This window comes from Tachysurus fulvidraco, chromosome 6 (genome assembly GCF_022655615.1).
Source record: "Tachysurus fulvidraco isolate hzauxx_2018 chromosome 6, HZAU_PFXX_2.0, whole genome shotgun sequence".
Taxonomy (NCBI): domain Eukaryota; kingdom Metazoa; phylum Chordata; class Actinopteri; order Siluriformes; family Bagridae; genus Tachysurus; species Tachysurus fulvidraco.
This window is the reverse complement of record NC_062523.1, coordinates 25325406-25347931: the sequence shown is the minus strand read 5'-3', so window position 1 is coordinate 25347931 and position 22526 is coordinate 25325406. Positions and strand designations below refer to the sequence as shown.

The window sequence follows — 22526 nt, the reverse complement described above, 5'->3', positions numbered from 1 at the left end:
CGTGGACTCTCCTGGCTGGCTCGCCAAAACAATGTAGGGAAAAATTGCCTGTGTGCTCTTATTATATGAACTATTACAATTGATGTTATAATACAATTGATGTTATAATATAATATATGATTATAATATATATATATATATATATATATATATATATAATGTGTGTGTGTGTGTGTGTTAGATGCCTTGAGACAAATGTTAACAGAAATAAGGTGGTTTATTGAAGTAATAAAACTCAGAACTCTGAGAATTTGAGAAAAACAAGAAAAAAGGGAACCTGTCCTTTAGGAGAGAACAGAGGAACTAAGGCTTAAAATAAAATGCATGTGCAGGCCCAGTCTGAACAAACAAGACAGACTGAGATCACAAGTCCAGAAAACTTAAGGAGTCAGCATAAACAGATCTCCCCATATATGCAAAACAATATTATAAAATACAAAAGCTTAGCTTAAATAATAGTGCAGTACTTCTACTAATCAGATAAAAAACGTAATCATAAGTCGAATAGCACTGAAATATAATTAGTTGATTCTGAACCAGATGTTATTGTAATCAAAAAAACCCATATCCTAACATATGATCATAAAACGTTATATGTCATAATCATATCCTAAATCAGAACTCCTATACCATAGGTGATTGTATTTGATAGAGTAGCATCGTTGATCATTTTATATGTAGAGATGTGATTAATGTAGATATTAATATAGGTGGATATCTCATACATAGGTTTTTGTGTGTCACGGTTGTCGTATTCATGTGTATGTATGTATATACGTATATAGGCGTATGATCAGTGGAAATCATATACAGACAAAACATAGAAAAAGAAAAACTCACTCACTCATTGTAATTGGATAAAGTGAGATTGGGAGATTGGTCCACGAGACATGTCTTCTGTGTGATACGTGACAGGGAAGAGTACAAGAAGTTCTCTGGAGCACATTTTAACAACAGTTTTGACAATGCAGCATGTTTTTAAATAATAAGGCAGAAGTACTGCAACAGGAAAAAACAAAAGGCCAGACTTGATTTTCGGTAAAAGGCAGACTTGTTTTCGGGGAAATGAGAGGGGGTCACGGGGTGATTCTGTAGAGTCAGGAAAAAACCCAGACAGGTCAGGTGGATTGACGTAAGAAGGTATAGACGCACCTAGAGGTGCCAGGGTATATATTGAGGAGATTCCTTTGGAGGGGGCGCTCTTGCTCCTGCTTGCTTGCTTTTTTGTGTTTGAACTCTTTTGGGTGGCATGGGGATGCGCTGTTTGGGTTTTTCTTTGATACTTTCAACTTAGAAGTTTTTTCCTCCTTGAGCTCAATGGAAGCAGTGGCTGATCAGCACCAATAGTTTTGCTCATTCTCATCCAGGTCTGGAAAGTTTTCTTATTATTCAATTCAAATAGTATTACAGTACGTACACAGTTTAAGTGTGATTAATTAATCAGTATTAACCATTAATAAGTAAGTATTATTAATTAGTATTAAGTATAATTATTTTAGTATTAAGTGTGAAAGACTATTATTGACTATTACCTATGTAGCGATTTTGGCTCGTGAAGCAAAGTAAATATTTATAAGCAACTAAAACGTGTTATAGTGACTTCCAAATATTTTAACCTAAGTTGAAATTCACGGTACTGGAATTAACGTTACGCTTATTTGGTCTGTTCGTCCGGCGAACAGGCCGTGTAACCTTTATTAATTCTATGAAGGCGGTATCTTCCCGGCCAAGAAAGATTCGCTCTTCTTTTACTGTATACCGTAATTTAAATTAAATTAACTTAATAGAGCATGTAGTTCAGACCAGATATTGCAGGTACCTTAATTTGTGAGCGATACTCAGAGACAAATCACCTGTGGCTCAAAATTATGACATTTAATGAATGAGACAAACACAACATAAAACTAACTACACAAACAAACAAAAGAAATAGGGAAAACGGAAATGAAAATAAAATAAAACAAAAGAAATTAAAATTGGGGAAAGGGAGGAAGAGACTGGAAAGAAGAAACTAGAGAAAGGAAGGAAAGGAATGGCAAGCTTAGACTTCAAAATTAAATCACACCCTAACTGGGAAATCGTCACAGAAACTTAAATTCACCTTAAGATTCAATGAAAGATTCCTACTTAAAATTACGCATCTAAATTGGTTGGTAGAGGAAACGGTTACTTGCATTGGCTTACTGAACAAGAGTCCGGATGCAACAGAGAAATCTCTGAAAAGTCAGTTAGGGTGGGGTCAGACGTTCTTCCAAGTTCTCCTGAAGGTCAGAGCAGTTGTCGTTCTTGGAAGTGAAACTTGCTGGAACTTCTTTGAAGGAAGATGGAGTCGTCTTGAAGCTGTTCCTGAAGTCTGACCACGGATTAGTGGTGTTTCTGACAATTTAAAGGTCGCGAACTCCACCCATCTTTGGGAAGATGACCAATACTTCGGTCAGGATTTTGAAGGGAAAAACTCCCTTTGTTTCAGGTGTCTGTGGGCGTGGTTTAGCTATCAAACTTTGAGATGACTTTAAAGTTTGATCCAGGGTGTATTAAGATGGTATGGCGCCTTTCGTGCTCAAATAAAATACACCAGTGCTTGAAAAATGAGTAACCGATAATTTTGTGGTCATTTGGATACTAAACATGAAGGGTAATGACGGAATGAAGGCAGCGGGATTTTAAAATACAATGATGTTTTCTGACACATGAATAAAATACACCCTTGTCAGGAAATTAAGGAGCAAATAATTTTAAGTCAGGCAAGCCTTAAAAGAAGAAACACATTACAAAAAGGGTTATAAGAATGAGAACCTTAGAGAACCTTATCTTGGGTTTTATTAGTAAACGGAATGTCTCATTGTGTTGTGTGTGTGTGTGTGTGTGTGTGTGAGAGAGTTCTCTTTGCAGGCCCCAATGAGCCGCATGGGGTTATCTGGTCTTTGTGGAGACTCCAGACATTCGGGAGCCAGGTGTGGGTGTAAAACTGGGTTGCTCATCGGTTAATTGAGGAGTAGATGTTGAAATTTAGGGTGCCTGGGACATGAAATCTAAAATGACTGGTACAAGACACTACACCTATTATTGACTATTAATTTGGCTGTAATTCACCCCTGGCATATGTCCACTTGGAGGGGGCTCTCCAAAAATTTCCGACATCTGATTATAAGTTTAAACAATAATTCCAAATTAAAATTCAAAGAAGAAATGATCAACAAACTCACGAAGTAATAATATCGCTCACGATACACATTTTCCCCCTGCTTAGGAAATTACCATTATCTCCAAAATGGAACGTTTTTGCCCGTATAGTGGGTCAATATTTGCCTATGCATTAGGCCACCTAAATTCCCAATATCTTCCAAGTGAGGGGCCCTGTTTCCAAAGTACTTGGGCCTACGTCATCAGGCGATAGAGATTATAAGTTGGGTTTATGTGCTTTTTAGACCTATTCTCTTTTCTGAGGTTTTCTTTAACACAACTCTACACAACGCATCTGTTCATGGGTATGTATTGGATCTTCTTGTATACTTGCCTATGTAACGTGTCTGGACCGGTCACTCTCACACACATACAAAGACCACACCACCAATCAATGAAACTCAGCTCTTTTTTTACTGTAAGAAAAGAAATAAAAGATGAGACACGGGGCGTCAGCTTCTCCTTCACCAGTACACACACAATATTTGTATATTGAAGGGAGAAGCGAGAAGGACATGCGTCATCGGCCTCATCCGGAAACGGACTGACCATTATACAATAACAGAGATAGATGCTATAAATGTAAATAAAGTATACAACTTATAGTATTTAAATCTGACATTCTCTAATACAGCACATTAATATCTATGTTATATTAACGGACATCAATTCAAGCATTTATATGTCACAAAATTAAACAAATAATAATAATACTGTATTTATAATAATAATGATAATAATAATAAATGTGCAACCCATATTTCCAAACATTACATATCAGAATGGAATAAAACAGAATACACATTATATATATATGTATGTATTCGATACCGTACCATGTGCAGTCTGTTTCACGTGCCTCACAGACAACATACATTTAGTCCAACACTTCTATAACACACTCTGTTCAATGCACATCTAGTATTAATGATCAATGAGCTAAACATCTTTTCTACTGAACCAGAACTTATTGTTAAACATACCTGTAAGAAAAGAAATAAAAGATGAGACACGGGGTGTCAGCTTCTCCTTCACCAGTACACACTAGTACACACAATGCTAAACAGTTAGCAACGTGGTATATTTCGTTAAATAATAAAAAGAAAAAAAACACATTACCCAAAACATCCTTAACATAACTAATGCAATCAATCATTATGGTATTAAATCACATTCTCCTAGCGGCAAAGCATTTTAGAGAAGAAATATTACCACGATATTTGTATATTGAAGGGAGAAGCGAGAAGGACATGCGTCATCGGCCTCATCCGGAAACGGACTGAGGCAACCGCATGGCACACACGAGGGAGCCCCACCAAAGTGTCTCACCAATAACATCCCATCCCAAACAAATTCCCAAGGAGAGGTTCCGCTACTTTAATATTATAATCTATGAACAATAATTATATACAACATTTTGTGGAGTTCACTAAACCATTCTTTTTTTTTTAAAGAAACAGAGAAAAAAAAGACAGGTCAGGTTAAATTAACAAATTTCCTTTCTACACCAGTTACATCTTCCCCCCTGAACTTCACAAAATTGGCTATTACAGGGATCGCCCAGAACATAGTGCAACAAAATATGTCTTCCCGCTTGCAGGGAAGGGTGAATACAGCAGGTTGATCAGGCCTAATGTTATCACCCGCAAAAGGTGCCCTAAACACCATTCATCTTAGATGAACTTCATCTTTAATCTGGAACGATGGTGTATTGATGTACAATAACTCACTGACATCTAAGTCTAAAACTCAAAATGATAGAAAAAAAATAAAAGCTGTAAACCCACACATTCTTATTTCAATAAGGATCTTACAACCACACCAACCTGGTTCAGGGACTTAATAGATTGAGACATGTTCTCTATCAACCTGTTGACTGGTTTCACCATTCTACCCGCTCTGGTCTGAACTCTAATTCCTCTTTGGCCAGGAGGTCGTTCAACAACTTCAGACGGTAAAATGTAACGATTCCCATGAACTGTCTCAGAAAGCAAACTGACAGAATCACAACTTTCATCTGGGCTGACTGCATTGCTGCTTTCTTTGGGCTGATCATCTTGTGACCCAGATTGTTCCTGTTTTAATGACTCTGGAACTGCGTCCAGAGACACAGCGCTATCGGCACTACTGGACAATCCATGAAGATCATCAGAAGCTGCAGTCCTTTCCACCCAACTAGCAACCCGATCAGACAAAGAACACAACTCAGATGCAGGACCAACATTATCCATAGACGCAATTCTGCTGCTAAGGGCAGATCCACCACTGTACTCAGATAACTCAGGTTCTTTTAGCTCAAGTGGCAAGAAATTCGCTTGTAACAACAAATTTCGATGAACCGTTTTCTCCTGACCCATGTTGGTGTTACGTATGCGGTAAACGTGGCACTGCGGGTTAACTGCGACTACCCTATAAGGCGTGGACTCCCACCTGTCAGCTAATTTTCTCTTCCCACGCTCACCTTTGTTAGCCAGCAGAACTTGGTCACCCAACTCAATGTTACAACCCTTCACCTTTTGATTGTACAACTCAGTCTGACGTTGTTGACTGGCATCAATGTTCCTCTGAGCGACCGTAAGTGCCTCTTTAAGGTCATCTCTTAACCTCTTTACATATTTGTCGTAATCGACAACGTCACAGTCTCTCCCAATGTTGCTGAACATCACATCCACGGGTAGCTTTGGGATCCTGCCAAACATTAAGTAAAAAGGAGTGTAGCCAGTCGATTCGTGCGCGGTACAGTTATACGTAAAGGTAAGGGTCTGAAGCATTTGTGACCACTTTTCTTTAGACCTTGGCGGGAGTGCTCTAATCATGTTGCCCAAGGTTCTGTTAAACCGTTCGACACTTCCGTTCCCCATGGGATGATAAGCAGTTGTTTGCGATTTTTTTACACCGGCAACCTGCAGCAACTCTCGGATCAGCTGGCTCTCAAAGTTGGCCCCCTGGTCCGAGTGGATCCTGTCAGGAAAACCGTACACGCAAAAATAATGATCCCACAATTTCCGCGCTACCTGCCTCACAGACTGATCCCGACACGGGAAAGCTTGAGCCATCCGAGAAAAATGGTCAGTCACAACCAGCACGTCCACATTGCGGCCTTTTGAATTTTCTGCTGTCCAAAAATCAATGCATACTAGCTCCATTGGACTTGATGTTTTTATGCTTTCTAGCGGGGCCCTGCCTTCGGGCTTGAGTGTTTTACTTACGACGCAACGCTTACAACACTTAACGTACCTACGCACGTCTTGCTCAAGCCCAATCCAAAAGAATCTTTGCCTAGCCAGGTGCATAGTTCTACCTTGGCCCTGGTGTCCCGCTTCATCATGAACGCCTGTCATCACCTGCGTAATTAAAGAAGATGGAACAATGTACTGTAACCGCTTCTTTCCTGTCAGGTTATCTTTGCTTACGCGATACAGTACACCATCAAGCAATTTCAGTTTGTCCCACTGTTTCAAAACCCTGAGTACTTTATAGGTCTCACCAGCACGCTCTTGACGTGAGGCTCTCTTGCCCCTGTTAAGATAAAACAAGACCCTGGATAGACAAAGATCATTTTGTTGTCTGTCTCGAAGCTCGTCTAGTGACAAGACGGGTAACGGGCACTGCCCCAGTGGTGACAAATGCTAGGTGTCTTGGGTAATCCAAGAGGTTGCTCTCGACTCGATTCCTGCTTCCCAGTCACTGTGACCCGCCAACAACGCAGACACCTCAACACAGGAAAGCGGGCAATGATTTGCTGTTACACAAGGAAGAGGCTCAGCGCTCTGGGCACCAGCACTAAGCCTGAATGCGTCCTGCACTGTGTCTTTCTCAAACTGCTCTGCTTCCTTAAGCAATGCACTGTAAGGCTCATTCAACAACCTCTGACTGACCCGGTTAGAGACAAAGGGTTGGCGACTTAAAGCATCAGCTACCACGTTCTTACTGCCAGGTATATACTTGATGCTAAAACGATAGGGTGCTAACTTGGAAACCCATCTCTGCTCACAGGCGTCGAGTTTGGGCTTCGTAAGGATGTAAGTTAAGTGATTATTGTCCGTCCAAACAACAAACTCATGGCCTTTCAGCCAATGGCTGAATTTGTCGCAGACGGACCACTTCAAAGCCAGAAACTCCAGGCGGTGAGCAGGATACCTGGCCTGAGCGCGCGTAAGGGCTTTGCTTGCAAAAGCAATCGGACGAGCTCTAGTCTCACCCTCTGCAACCTGTGATAACACAGCACCCAAACCGTCCATGGACGCGTCAGTGGACAGAATGAATGGCCGATTAAAATCAGGATGTGTAAGTACCACAGAATTGATTAGAGCATCTTTCAACTGCTGGAAGGCCCTACTGTGCTCCTCCCTCCAGTCACCAGGACTCAACTTCCTGAACACAGCGGCACCCTTCCTCGGAGGCTTCTTACCCCTCGGCGCAGCTGTCAAAGCAAACAGAGGTTTTGCAATGGTAGAGCAATTTTGGATGAACCTCTGATAATAGAGTGCCATGCCAAGGAACGATTTAATCTTTCTCTGGGATGGGGTTGCCCCATCCTCCATCATTAAGTCAGCCTCAGTCACTGCTCCAATCGCGCTAACCTTATCTGGGTCTGTCGCTACCCCTGAACTGTCAATGACATGCCCCAGAAACCGCACGCTTCTCCTAAGAAAATGACACTTTTTGGGCGCTAACTTTAACCCATGCTCTCTGAGCCTACTGAACACCAACGCAAGCCTCTTAATTGCCTCGCTCTCATTTGGGGCATACACGAGAAGATCATCCGGATAACAAAGCAACGTCAGGAAATTTTGATCACCAAAGATGTTTGTCATTAGGCGCATAAAACTGGCAGGACTATTGCACAACCCCTGTGGTAAGCGATTAAACTCAAAAAGCCCCATTGGCGTTGTAAAGGCAGTAAGCTTTTTGTCCTCTTCTGCCATTGCAATATTATAAAAACCTGAGGTGAGATCCATCGCGCTAAAGATTGTATTTCCGCCCAAGGCTGCCAAGCAGTCTGCTTGGTGAGGTAAGGGATGAGCATCCTTGATGGTCCGGGCATTAAGCCAGCGGTAATCAACACAAACACGAAGATCACCACTTTTCTTCCAGCGGAGACGCCCATTCACTACAAGACTTTAGTGAATCTCTTGCTCTTCCATCTCTGAGAGCACTTTTCTCAGTGTCTGATACTGAGCCGGAGGAACGCGTCGATATGGAAGTCGAAACGGTCGATCATCAGACAGATGAATCCTGTGGACAAACTCTTTGGCCTTACCGCAGTCTAGCTTATGTTTAGAAAACACATCTTGATGCTTCTGAATCAACTGCAAAAGCTGGTCTTTCCAATACGGAGTCACCTCGCAGGACTCTATGTCAAGATCACTAAGACCAAGCTCCTGCAGTGCATCGCGAATACCAGTTTGAGAGCTAACCCCAGCGTCCGCGCTAGAGGAGACAATTTGGTCTTGCGTGTTCACAGTGCTCCCCTCGTCACGATTGGGCTGCACGTCCAGGTCTTCGACTGCTAGGACAGAAGATACATCTGCTATTTTAGTGTTGCGTCTCAAAGTGACCGGTTTATCGGATGGGTTAATCAACTTGATCGGCACCCATCTGTCTCCAGGCAATGTGGCTATAACACGCCTGATGAGAACACCTTTTTTATGAGTTTGTGCCCTGGGTGGTTCAACTAGTACGGCACTACCCACAGAGATTATGGAACTGGTCGGGAGTCGACCCCACACAAGGTGCTCCTGCTGAGGTAGAAGCGTGACGGCTTGAGTGAGCTTTGCGGTACCGACAACGTTTGGGATGTTACCACCTTCCCATCTGTCATGCCCCGACAGCATACACAAAAACCTCTGGATCTCTGGTTCTCCTGTTGAGTTTGGCTGGTACAGAACACGCCAATAACTTTCAGACTGCCTGAGTTGACTTAGAACATACTTGATGACATTAGTACCAACAATCAACTGTCAACTGGTCTTTTTGGCCTGGTACAACTAAGGTGGGCACCAAGACTGAATACCCATACACGCACATCTTTAGCCGATGGATACACTTGGGCTTGACCCGAACACCACCACACCCTACGAGTAAAACATCGGTATGGGGTTGTACAGGCTCAAGAATACCGCATGCATCCAGTAGCCTGCTCTCAGTTTCTTCATTAATTGTACATGCCATAGAACCAGTGTCTAACAAGCCTCGGCAAGCAACCGTATCATTCACCAACACATCGGTGTAAAACAAACTATCAGCTTTTTCTAACTTCGCAATATTTTGGAACAAAACGACACTACCACCTGACTCAACCCGACAATGGTTGCTATAGATGACCATCAGATCATCTTCACTGGTGAGAGGCTGACTCTCAACACTCACACTGCCCTCTCCCCCGTGTGAGTGGTCTAGTTTCCCTGACTTTCACCGTTCAGGCCCACACCCTCGCCAACAGACCTGCGACACTGCTTACGTTGATGTCCAACCTCTAGACAATCAAGGCATCTTCTTTCTCTCATGCAGTGTGAACGGGTTGAATGAGATCGGTCCCCGCACACTGCACACGGGGATGCTCGATACCACGGTGACGTACGAGGCTTTGGTTCTGAAACCGAAGGGGTTGTGCGCTCTAACACCTTTTCTAACATCTTCAACACACGCTCTAAGGCGCCGGATTCTGCAGCTTCGCCCGTTTTAGGGTGTGGGCTTGCAGTGCACGCTGCAGAGGATACACCTACACTTTCGTATCCTGTTGCTACCTGCGAGCTGACGGGCTTTTCGGCAACAACAGCCTGATTTACTGTGACTTCGGGCGCAATCAAAAGTGGTTTTCGTGACTTAAAGTCTCGCTCATGTTCATCGATGGCCTATCAACCTATCAACATTTTCTCTTCTGTATGACTTAAACCTGTTCTTCTACTGTTCTCTCTCTTTTCTCTATTCTCCTGTCAAATCCTTTATTTCCCTGAGATTTAAAAAGGACATTAATACCACCTGCTGTTTCTGTAACTCTGCTCCAGAAACAATTGTGCATTTGTTTTGGACTTTTAAAATACATTTTATTCAGATATGCTTCTTTTGATCCAAAGGTTCTTTCCTGAGTTTTGCTTTTCTTTCAAATACAATGTTTTGGTTTCTTTGACTACTGTAATCAATCAATCAATCAAACTTTATTTATAAAGCACTTTAAAAACAACCAAAGTTGACCAAAGTGCTGTACAGAAGAATATATAATCATAAAATACCCAACTCATACAAGACATAAAAACAAGAAAACAAATTAAGAAACAAAATGTCAAAATCAGGCCAAGGAGAAATGGTGGGTTTAAAGAAGCAACTTAAAAGAAGACAAAGAAGAGGCCTGTCTAATGGGTAGTGGCAAATCATTCCACATTTTAAGAGCTACTACAGTAAAGGCACGGACCCCTCTAAGCTTCCGTTTTGTTTTGGGCACATTCAGGAGCAACAGTAAAAGGAGATGCCCCCTGACTTGGGGCTTGAACCCAGATCTCTGTGGTAGTCTCGAGAATAAACTCCTGCCAGCACTCCCTCTGGTGGTCTAGCAGGGAACTATCCCAGTAACCCATAACAACTACAAGATGGAAAATTATTAATATTTTATAATAAAGTTAATAAACTTATTATAATTGCTAAGTTTCTTATTATAAAAATAAATGTAATAATAGTATACCCCTCTTTGTTGTATTTGAAAATGACATTGGTAAATATTTTGAAAGAATATATTCTATTGAGTTATTGTTTTTTTAATCAAAGGCTGTGAGAATTTTATAGTATTTATATACATTTTTAGTTTTTGTTGTAGTTTATGTGTGTGTGTGTGGGGGGGGTGTTTGTGAGCATGTATGTGTGTTTGTTTACCTGTTGTTATTCGTAGTTACCTTTATCCTCCCTGAGTAAGTTGTTTTGCATTTAGTTGTTCTTGTTTTGTTTGCAATAAAGTTTTTTAAAAACAACAACAACAACAACAACAACAAACGCAACCAACACACTAACAGATTCTTCTAGAAAATATTCACACAAAACTTTATTAGTATGTCCATCTGAGTTAAAATCAAGTACAACGTTATTACTAATACTAACTGGGTCAAATTTATAAAGATGTTCTTTGCTTTTAAAAAGCTACTTATCAGGTAGCTAGATTAATGGCTTTAAAAAAAAAAGAAGGAAAAAAAACGTTATGGACTTATGAGTGCTTTCAACTTTTAACACACTTTCGCAAGAATCTGAATCTTTTAATCTGCAATATTTCATTCATAAATGGAAATAAAAGAATATGAGCTCTAACAGATCTGATTCACTCTTATGGAGCACTGAAGTGGGACAATCTTTAGAGGAGTTTCATTACCAAAACAAAAAATTAATGGCAGTAATTTGTCAGTAAATGTGTGTGTAAAAGTGTGCATGTGTGTGTTAGTGAGAGGGTTGTAGAATGACAGCTTTCCTCTGTCCCAATCCAGTTTCACTCTGATCCTCTGGAGTTTCTGTTCTACTGAGAGGAGAGTGAATGTCTGTGCTGTAGAACCTGCAATATATGTACCTTCATAATACCGCACAACCCAGATTCCACTTCTGGAGGTTATCTCCCCCTTCCTCTGAGCAGATTCTTTCATTACACCCACTAACCAGCATGTACAGTCTCCAACATCAACATCCCAGCAGTGTGTCCCTGAGTTAAAGCCCTCAGAGCCCATGATACATTTCCAGTTATCAAATCTCTCTGGATTATCAGGAAGTTTCTGTTCTTCATCACTGAATCTCACACTGGTCAAATCATCAGATACAATGAGATTAGGATGAACAGTGTTGGGGTCCAGAGTTACAGGTGCTGAAAACACACACACACACACACACACACACACACACACACACACACACACACACACACACACACACACACACACACACACACACAGGCTAAGATAACATTACATTAATGTAGAACTAGCTAACATTACAAAATTCATTAATAAACAAAAAGAAATGCAATTTTCAGAGCAATAATAACTGCAATAATTTGCTTATTTAGAAATGTAACCAATCGTTAAAATAAATCCAAATTCTATAATATCTCTAAAATGTCTGTAAGCCGCTACAACTCTGTTTTCACTCAGTTTCTCTGTTTACACTTCAAACACTCATCAGTCTGACACCTAATAGATGCGTTTCAGAATGAGATCCCTTACTGTATGTTACATGACTACAAAATGAATATAATCATCATAAAATTAATAATAATAATAATAATAATAATAATAATAATAATAACAACTACATTTGAAAAGCTTGTCGCGACAAACTTTGATGGTGGCTTTGACGATGCAAGTATTTGCAAAGGCTGGTGCTTTTTGGAGTTGAGTGGACAGAAAGATTGTGAAAGCTACTAGACCGCTAGGGTGCCAATACTTTTGGAGGCGAGCGGACATCAGCATGTGACTTGATCTGAATACCCGTGAGGCAATTCCCCTCATTGTGCTGAGTGTTTTGATGTTACATGTCCATGTTGTGCAAATTTTTGATTTTCACATGACATCACGTGACTGCCCCACATGACGTGACCCCACATGAACTGCCCCACACGACGTGAACAGAATACCCGTGGGGCAGTTCCCCTCATTGTGCTGAGTGTTTTGATATGTCTCATGTCCATGTTGTGCAAATTTTTGATTTAGCTTGTTTTGGGGGCGGGGCTACACGTGACGTCACCTGACGTGACCAAAACACGCGTGAAGCAGTTCCCCTCATTGGGCTGAGTGTTTGATATACGACATGTCAATGTTGTGCAAAATTTACGATTTAGTTGATTTGGGGGCGGAGCTACACGTGACGTCACGTGACGTCACCAAAACACACGTGAGGCACTTCCCCTCATTGGGCTGAGTGTTTCGTCACGTGTAGCCACGCCCCCAAAACACTGTTCTATGCAGTATAATAAGTAAAGTTCCATAATGACTGCACCCAGATAGCAGTTACGTTTGGGCCACATGCGGGAATTATCTGGCACATATGGCCTAGATGTGGCGTGGCTATACAGATATGGGCCAAATTGTGGCCATATTTGTTTTGCCATAACTTTAAAATTGGCAGGAAATGCTCTCTTGGTTCACAACTCATTTTGAGGTATATGGCCCAGATAACAACGAACACATGAGAACCATATGTGGTTGAGCTATGGCACACAGTGAGAAACACGGACTTGTGGTAAACCTTTGGCTTATATGTGGAAAAACACAGGAATCCTGAAATCAAGTGCGGCAGACATCCTCCGTCCCACACCTCAGGTTGCTATGCAGCTTCCCTCCTATTGGTGGAGTGAGACTACGGCGTGAATATGACTGAGACTCAGGCAGTGGGCGGCATTTCTGCTTTCCTCACGACTGTGTAAGCTACGTTCAGGTAAGTGATTAGCACTTTACAGTCATATAATTGAAATATGCAGCATTATGTGTCAATATTGCCTGTTATTAAGTGTTTAGTTATTAGTTTAATTGAGGAAGGGGTCAAATTAGCCTAATATTTTACTCAGTTTAACAATACAGTTTAATGTTCGCTAGGGCTCCGCTGGTTTGGCGTTTTTAAATTCCGATGTTTTTGGCTATAAATCAACAGTACTTAAGTAAAGTTGGCCACATATTCACAGATTGGAGTTTCCCAAGTCAATAACTCCTGAGCTAAACGCTGTTACTACACAAATAACACCTCTTTTCTATCGTAGTAATGTAGAGAGGCAGCTACAACCCAATTTTCCTAAAAATCAGCTATCCTCCGCGGTGGACAAAATACATGTCTCTATGTGCGAACCAAGGGACCGTCTGCAAAGTGCAAAACCCGAAAAGCAAATACTAAAAACAGTAAACTTGGGAGAAATGTCTTTTTGTATAATTTTTATGGTTTTTTTTATATGAAAATATTTCCCCCAAAAGTAAAACACATTTCCCCCAAGTAAGTGTTGTAGTATGATGACTGTTTTTTAGTATTCGCTTTTCGGGATTTGCACTTTGCAGACGGTCCCTTGGAATCTGTCTCATGCACTGAAAGTCATGCATGTCTTTTTTTTAAAGCAGAATACATCCAGTCCTCTAGGAGGACATTTATAAAATGACTTTTTTCCGCCATTAAACAGCTCAGCTGTTTATCTGGCCCAAATCTGGACCAAAAGAAATTTGCTGACTGCGCAGTTTTGACATGAAATGTCAAAACACTTAGTAGTCACTTTTGCCTAAAGGTATTGGCACCCCACTGGGTATTCAGTGTTTTGGGGGCAGGGCTACACATGATGTCATGTGAATACCCGGTGGGGTGCCAATACTTTTGGACAAAAGTGACTACTAAGTATTTTGATATTTTATTGTCAAACCTGCAGTCATTATGGAATTTACTTATTATTATACTGCATAGAATAGTTTTTGGTGGCGGGGCTACACATGATGTCACATGACTACCCGGTGGGGGTGCCAATACTTTTGGACAAAAGTCTATTGACTGGGGGCCAATACTTGTGGAATCATTGGATTGATAGTGCGGAGTTGATAGTTACATGTATTGAGAGTGTGCTTTACATCTACAGAGAGAACAAAAGAATTTGAAGAATTCCCCATTCAAGTCTATGGGGGGGGGAAAAAAAAACATTTGAGCTTCCATACCGGGAATTCTGGAATTCCGATCGCTTATAAAAGTCATAGCACACCTGTTCTCAATGAGCCAGTCGATTTGACATCTCATTCATGGGTCTAGGACAAAAGCTGCGGGACAAGTTACGCACTGAAAAAGTGTCTGGAAGAAGTATAATAATAACTAGAACGGTACATTTCCTAAAGAAAATGTGAACGTGCTTGCACGTGGCAAGTTCCCCTCATCATGCTGAGTGTTTTGATATGTCACATGTCCATGTTGTGCTAAATTTTTGATTTCACTAATTTTGGGGGCAGGGCTACACGAGACGTCGGTTCCCCTCATCTTGCTGAGTGTTTTGATATATGACATGTCCATGTTGTGCTAAATTTTTTTGATTTAGCATGAATTTTAGGAATTTCCCATTCATTTCTATGGGAATTTTTTGGCCACTTTTTCATCTGCTGTGCGAACACCGTTGTTCGGATCACTTATAAAAACCAAAGCACACCTCTCCTCAATGAGCCGGTCGATTTGACACCTCATCCATGGGTCTAGGACAAAAGCTGCGGGACAAGTTATGTGCAGAAAAAATGTCCGGAAGAAGAAGAAGGAGAAGAAGAATAAGTATGCAAGAGAATAAGAATGTGCTTTGCAAGCACATTAACTAGAACAGTACATTTCCTAAAGAAAATGTGAATGTGCTTGCACGTGTCAAGTTCCCCTCATCGTGATGAGTGTTTTGATATGTCACATGTCCATGTTGTGCTAAATTTTTGATTTCGTTATTTTTGGGGGTGGGGCTACATGGTGACGTCAGTTCCCCTCATCTTGCTGAGTGTTTTGATATGTGACATGTCCATATTGTGCTACATTTTTTTGATTTCGCTTGAATTTTAGGAATTTCCCATTCATTTCTATGGGACATTTTTGGCCGCTTTTTCGTCCGCTGTGCAAACATCGTTGGTCGGATCACTTATAAAATACATAGCACACCTCTCCTCAAAGAGCCGGTCGATTTTACACCTCATTTATGGGTCTAGGACAAAAGCTGCAGGACAAGTTACGCGCGGAAAAAGTGTCCGGAAGAAGAAGAAGGAGAAGAAGAATAAGTATGCAAGAGAATAAGAATCTGCTTTGCAAGCACATTAAATAGAACGGTACATTACCTAAAGAAAATGTGAATGTGCTTGCACGTGGCAATTCCCACTCATCGTGCGCTGAGTTTTTTGATATGTCACATGTCCATGTTGTGCTACATTTTTGATTTCGCTTATTATGGGGGCGGGGCTACACGTGACGTCAGTTCCCCTCATCGTGCTGAGTGTTTTGATATATGACATGTCCATGTTGTGCTACATTTTTTATTTCGCTAATTATGGGGGCGGGGCTACATGTGACGTCAGTTCCCCTCATCGTGCTGAGTGTTTTATGTTGTGTAACTGAGATATGGCTTCTTTATATTGCAATATGGTTCGTAAGGTGCACTACATGGTTGCTAGGGTATGGCTGCACAGTTACTATGGTTATATTCGCAGACTAATTTCTCACCTGCAACAAAAGAGCACACCTGAAAATCCATTTATCTTTTCCTGAAACAAGCGCCATGAAGATCTTGAACTAAAGCATCAATCAGTGATTTTACTGGGAAAAAATATAATCACGTTACAATAAGGATCATTAGTTCAAACGTAATGTATTAACTAACATTTACTAACCATGAGCAATAAATTATTGTATTTAGTAATCTTTGTTAAAATTAAGTTTATTCTTTGTTCATGTTAGTTCACAGCATATTAACTAATGTTAACACGGTGTTAATAATGTATTAGTAAATGTTGAAATTAACATGAACAAAATGAATAAATGCTGTAGAAGTGCAGTTAATTATTAGTTCATGTTAATTAATGTGGTAACTAATGTCAACTAATGAACCTTTATTATAAAGTTCTAGAAAAAAATTGTCCGAGGGTGGATTTGAACCCCGAATGTCTGTATGCTAAACGGATTCGCTATTCGCTATTAATTCATTAATGTGAAGAATGGTGCGTCTACCAATACCCAAGCTTTATTATATTAAAGTCATTCTTATCATTCTTTGTGATATACGTGTCATATGTTTAAAAAATAATTATGTAATGTGAGGAGACAAAGATGGGTGGCTTTAATTAATGGGTGGCTCTTAAAAGAGCCATTGCTGTTCTTAAAAGGACATTAGTTTAAACTGGAATAAAAAAATATAAAAACTACACTGATAGTTGAAAACAACAAAACATTATACAAATGGCAGCAACAACAACATATGTGACCGCCGTGCTGTCCAAGGCACCCCAGTACTAGGTTTAAGCATTAAATAAACGGTTAAATGTTATAGTGTTTGAAAGCTTAGACTCTCAGGATTTTATTAAGCCCACACACAAAGCATAATATGATTTATAGCCATCATACTAATTTAATCCAAGTTGATAGTCACCGGAAATTGGCGGCACTTACCTTTCTTCTCTGGGGTAATATTTTCCAAAACAAATGCTTGTAAAAAATCCCCAAGAGTCTAAGGAACTGGAATATGTAAGCCTTTTAATCCAAAACGCTTTAATCCAAAACGCATTTCTGACCGAAAACTGTACTTCCTCCTTGATCTTTTTCTTCCAACGTTGTGTGATCTGACAGATTCACTGGTGTCTGCTGCCCTCTTTTGGATGTTAGCACATCTACAGAGAGATTTTAAGAATTCCCCATTCAAGTCTATGGGGAAAAACACCCCTTTGAGCTTCCATACTGGGAATTCTGGAATTCTGATCGCTTACAAAATAGATAGCACACCTCTCCTCAATGAGCCGGTCGATTTGACACCTTATTTATGGGTCTAGGACAAAAGCTGCGGGACAAGTTACGCGCCGAAAAAGTGTCCGGAAGAAGAAGAAGAAGAAGAAGAAGTATGCAAGAGAATAAGAATGTGCTTTAGCAAGCACATTAATAATAATAATAATAATAATAATAATAATAATAATAAGTATGCAAGAGAATAAGAATGTGCTTTGCAAGCACATTAATAATAATAAGTATGCAAGAGAATAAGAATGTGCTTTGCAAGCACATTAATAATAATAATAATAATAATAATAATAATAATAATAATAATAATAAGTATGCAAGAGAATAAGAATGAGCTTTGCAAGCATATTAATATTAATAATAAGTATGCAAGAGAATAAGAATGTTCTTTAGCAAGTACATTGATAATAATAATAATAATAATAATAATAATAAAAATAATAATAAGTATGTAGAATAACAATAATGATGCTTTGCAAGCACCATTAATAATAAGTATGCAAGAGAATAAGAATGTTGCTTTAGCAAGCACCATTAACAATGCTTTGCAAGCACCATTAATAATAAGCTTATAACGGAAATCAGAATGTTGGCTTCTAGATAGATATAGATATTATTATTGTTTTTATTATTATTATTATGATCAGTTTTGTTTTACTAAACAAACTCAGAAAAATGGTTGGCAAAAAGAACAGAAAAAAATTATTTATGTTTAAAATATGTGCACACGCTTACAAAGAAAGAAAGAAAGAAAGAAAGAAAGAAAGAAAGAAAGAAAGACAGACAGACAGACAGACAGACAGACAGACAGACTCTTACTGTATTGGACAATGTTCTGCATCTTCTCCCAGACACTGAACTTCAGGTTGGCCAGATGATTTGCCACATGGATCAGTGCTCCTGAAAGCTCCTCTGGATGCTGCAGTGTGCACTGGGCTCTGCAAAAACATTCAGGAGTCAGTGTTGCTGTGGCAACACTGTGAGAGAGAGCCAGAGAGCCAGGAACCACATCACTCACCTTTTCACTGTGGCCTTGTAGTTCTGGAAAACAACAAAGCACTTATCAGTGGATATGATTTACATTTTTACACCACTGAAATGTGATGTTTCTGATGCTGGAAAGAAGTTTTAATTTCTCACAGTATAAATACTGACTAAATGATACTCACTTGTAAGAACAGGACGTCTTCAGCTCTCATCCCCTCTTCTATGGCTCTGATTGTGTCTGAAACAGATGATATGTCTCTGCTCAGCTTCTCATTCTTCTCCTTCATCATCTGACTCTTCTGCTCCTCTTCCTCTCTCAGTGCTGTGATCCTGACTGCCTCTTCATCTCGTAGAAACTGGTGAAGTTTCTCAAACTGCTCCTTAATCTGACGCTCTGTGTGTTGGGTCTGAATCTGCAGTGAAGAGGAAATTAAATGAAATATAACTGATTTTACAATGATGGAGAACAGAATTCTATCAAAACCATGTTATTTATTGTAACCTTTATATGTTCTGCAGTCTGACTCCAGATTAGTTTACAGTCTGCAAAGATCTTTAGTTTTTCCTGTAGGGCCTTCAGTGCAGTTTTGAGCTCCTCCTGAAATAAATTAACACACTGCATGGAGTCTCTGTGTTTCAGCTCTTATTGTACACATTGTTAATTCAGATCACTGATTATTAAGGGGATTGAACTATACATAATGTGACAGTAATAGCTACAGTATATTATCATTTACAAGCACTTAGAATAGCTTTTGAAATGCACCAGAAGCAGAAGAAAATTATATATATTATATATCTGCTCCTGTTTATGCAGGTGACACTTCAGATGGTGAAAATTTGGATATGATGGAATGGCAGCAATTTTATATTCAATGAACTTGTTCTTTACCTTACAGTCTGTCACTTTCTCATCAATGAGGCAGAATTTGTGGTTGGTGTGTGTTCTTGAATCCCGACACACCAAACACACTGGCTGTTGATCGTCCAGACAGAAGAGTTTGAGTGTCTCACCGTGCAGACTGCAGACTGTTTCAGACCCTGATGAAGATCTCAGACTTCTTTCCAGTAAGAATGTCTCACACAGGTTCTTTAAGACCAAATTTCTGGGAGGTTTATCTCGAGATGACTTTGTCCTACAAACAGGACATTCTTTGGATCTTTTGGTCTTCCAGAACTGCTGCAAACACTCTTTACACACACTGTGACTGCAATGCAGAACAAGAGGATCCTTGAAGATTTCATAGCACACAGGACAGGAGAAATCCTTCTCTGAGAACTTAGAAGCCATTTTATTTTACTGTTGTTGTTCTCTCCAGTCCGAATGCTCAGAGTTTCACATTCACTTTGATAAAATGAAACACACAATGATTACAGGATTATTTAAACAGATGACTTTGTAGATTTAGTGAAATGTTGCTTCCTTTCAGAGCTGAAACTAAAAACAAACCCAAACTCACCAGAGCAGAAGACTGCAGGCTGTTTATGAAGGACTGCAGTCACCTTCCTTAATAAGAGGAGTTTCACAGAGACAAGTTATGATCTGTTTAAGTCATCAGTTACACATCAGAAACAGCACACAACACTCACTTATGTTTGATCACTGAGTACCGATTAATGAAATTAAATTTCTGGCCAAAATGATCCAGTCATGAATTTATGTCTTCTGAATTTATAATAAAGATTTAGTTGTTCAAACTGTCACTCTTCCAGTTCACTAATTCTAATTCCTTCCTAATTCCAAACACTAATTCCTTCCTGCAGTTAGCTAGCTCTGGTTTTTTATTGAAGAATAAATTAAATTAATTCACCATTACCCAGATAGCACTGCGGTCAAGGCAGCCACTCTTTCTGAAAGCACGGTTAAAGTACCCGCATATAACTTTTTAGGGCACGGCTTTTAGATACTTAGCGGTAATAGCACTGAAAACGTAAAGCGTATCCCTGAGCTTCTACTTCACAGAACAATTTATTAATGTAAAACGATGATTTTGTAATTAATGCGTGACAGAACAGGTACAAAACATTTCATAGTATTTTTGAGAATGATCTGAAATGTTTTATTAACTAATAATTAAGATATATATATATATATATATATATATATATATATATATATATATATATATATATATATATATACTTCTGAGAGTCACAAACAGCTGGAACTTTGTGTGTCAACACACCTGGCCAATAAACCTGATTCTGATTCTGACTCTGATGACCTACGCTATGTGGAAGTTTAATGTAATTTCCTTTCAAAGTTACAAAGTCTGTAATCCATTATAAAATTTTAATTCAAATTAAAATTCCAATTATATTTGTCACATACATAAACATACACATGTAGTGAAATGTGTTATATGACTGTTCCCTATTTTTGTAAAGCAGAAGTATAAGGAAAAACAGTAAAATGTAGTACAGAACTACAAAGGAAAATTAAAATGTACATACAATAAAAATAAATACAATAAAAATAAAACTTTAAAATGAGGAGTCAACAGAATGGAATGTGGATGAGTATGTTAACTATGTAATGTATATCTATGTACATCTTGGTCATCACATGGGTTCTCTTACCACTGCTATACTGATGATACACAACTTATCTTCTCTTTCCCACCCTCAGATGCCACAGCTTCTGACCGGATCTCAGCATGTCTAGCAGAAATTTCATCATGGATGACTGCTCATCAGTTAAAGCTCAGTCCTAGCAAAACTGAACTGCTGTTCATCCCAGGTGATTCATCTCCAGGTCATGCCAATGTGTCCATGGCAACGCTCTGTTTTTCATGGCAACGGTGTGTTATAGTTAGCAGCGGTCTGTTATCAAGAAATAAAATAGTGTGTGCGTAGAAAGAATTCGTCCACATGCCGCTCAAAAAAAAAAAAAAACATTTCCTGAGCGCAAGTCCACCGTCTAGGCGGCTTTTTGTGTTAAATTATATTTCCTTTCGCTCCGCAGGCTCTTTTATTGTACATGACAGCTTATGTCCCGATGACCGGTCATTGCATTACGATTAAAAGCAGTATCAATAAAGTAAAAAATGTGATGTTCAGTCAAGTTCGAGTGTATGAACTGTTTAACCAACTAACAAACTAACTAGTGTAACCAACTATCTTGAAATTTGGATTTTATAATAAATTAAAATAATGCCTCCAGGCACCATACGGCCAGATATGGTGATTTTGAAGAGGAATTATTAGGAAATTTTACAGTAAATTGGCTGATCTTTAATGTAAACATAGAGTCGATCATTACAAAGTGATCTGAGTTTAAACATTTTCGATTTATGATGGCTTAAATGTGCCCACAGGCGCAATTATATTGCCAGATTTGGTGAATTTGAATAGAAATTATTATAACATTCCACAGTAAAACTGACTGATATTTATTTTGATCATAGAGTAGGACATTCTGAGGTTATATGAGTGTGTTTTATCAACTAACATTTTAAAATTTTTATTTTATAATGGATTAATGCTTTCATAAAGAGTGGCTGGATTAATATCTTTGCAAATTGGAATATTTACATTTACAGCATTTGGCAGACACACTTATCCAGAGCGACGTACATAAGTGCTCACTAGGTTACATACTTAAGATACCATGAGTTTAAAACATTTGTTCAAAGTTAAAATGAAAAAGTGTCAAACGTTGTGTTAGTTGAAGTGTTTCCTGAATAAGTAAGTCTTCAACCGCCGCATGAAAGTACTGTAGACAGTGATTGAGCCGTCCGGACCTCTAGGGGAAGTTCATTCCACCACCTTGGTGCCAGAACAGAGAAGAGTCTTGGATTATACTTGCCTCTTACCCTGAGAGATCTTGGAACCAGTCGAGCAGTGCTGGTAGATCGGAGGGTGCGTGATGCAGTGCGAGGAGTGATGAGGGCTTTTAAGTA

General features: G+C 39.5%; 1 protein-coding gene across 3 annotated transcripts; it reads right to left on the bottom strand.

Annotated features, from left to right (window-relative positions):
• Positions 1–8114: 8114 nt before the first annotated feature.
• Positions 8115–21288, bottom strand: LOC113641007 (E3 ubiquitin-protein ligase TRIM39-like). 3 transcript variants are annotated; one of them, XM_047815077.1, is made up of 8 exons: positions 21205–21288; positions 20085–20131; positions 19517–19969; positions 19127–19222; positions 18807–19037; positions 18656–18678; positions 18457–18575; positions 8115–12019 (listed from the first exon to the last, which is right to left on the bottom strand). In XM_047815077.1, exons 3-8 carry the CDS (start codon positions 19913–19915, stop codon positions 11475–11477), a joined length of 1413 nt encoding a protein of 470 aa, XP_047671033.1. In that variant the 5' UTR covers positions 19916–19969; positions 20085–20131; positions 21205–21288; the 3' UTR covers positions 8115–11474. The 3 variants fall into 3 exon arrangements, with proteins under 3 accessions (XP_047671033.1, XP_047671032.1, XP_047671034.1); XM_047815076.1 differs by lacking the exon at positions 21205–21288 and adding an exon at positions 20442–20527; XM_047815078.1 differs by lacking the exon at positions 21205–21288 and adding an exon at positions 20215–20322.
• Between the last annotated feature and the right edge of the window lie 1238 nt (positions 21289–22526).

What these genes read in the sequence shown, in the direction of transcription:
- LOC113641007 (XM_047815077.1), bottom strand. Translation starts at nt 19,915, where the DNA reads ATGGCTTCTAAGTTCTCAGAGAAGGATTTCTCCTGTCCTGTGTGCTAT. An exon ending in TACAAGGCCACAGTGAAAAG is followed by an intron (nt 18,576 to 18,655) that starts GTGAGTGATGTG and finishes ATGTTTTTGCAG; the next exon opens with AGCCCAGTGCACACTGCAGC. An exon ending in GCAGAACATTGTCCAATACA is followed by an intron (nt 12,020 to 18,456) that starts GTAAGAGTCTGT and finishes GTGTGTTTTCAG; the next exon opens with CACCTGTAACTCTGGACCCC.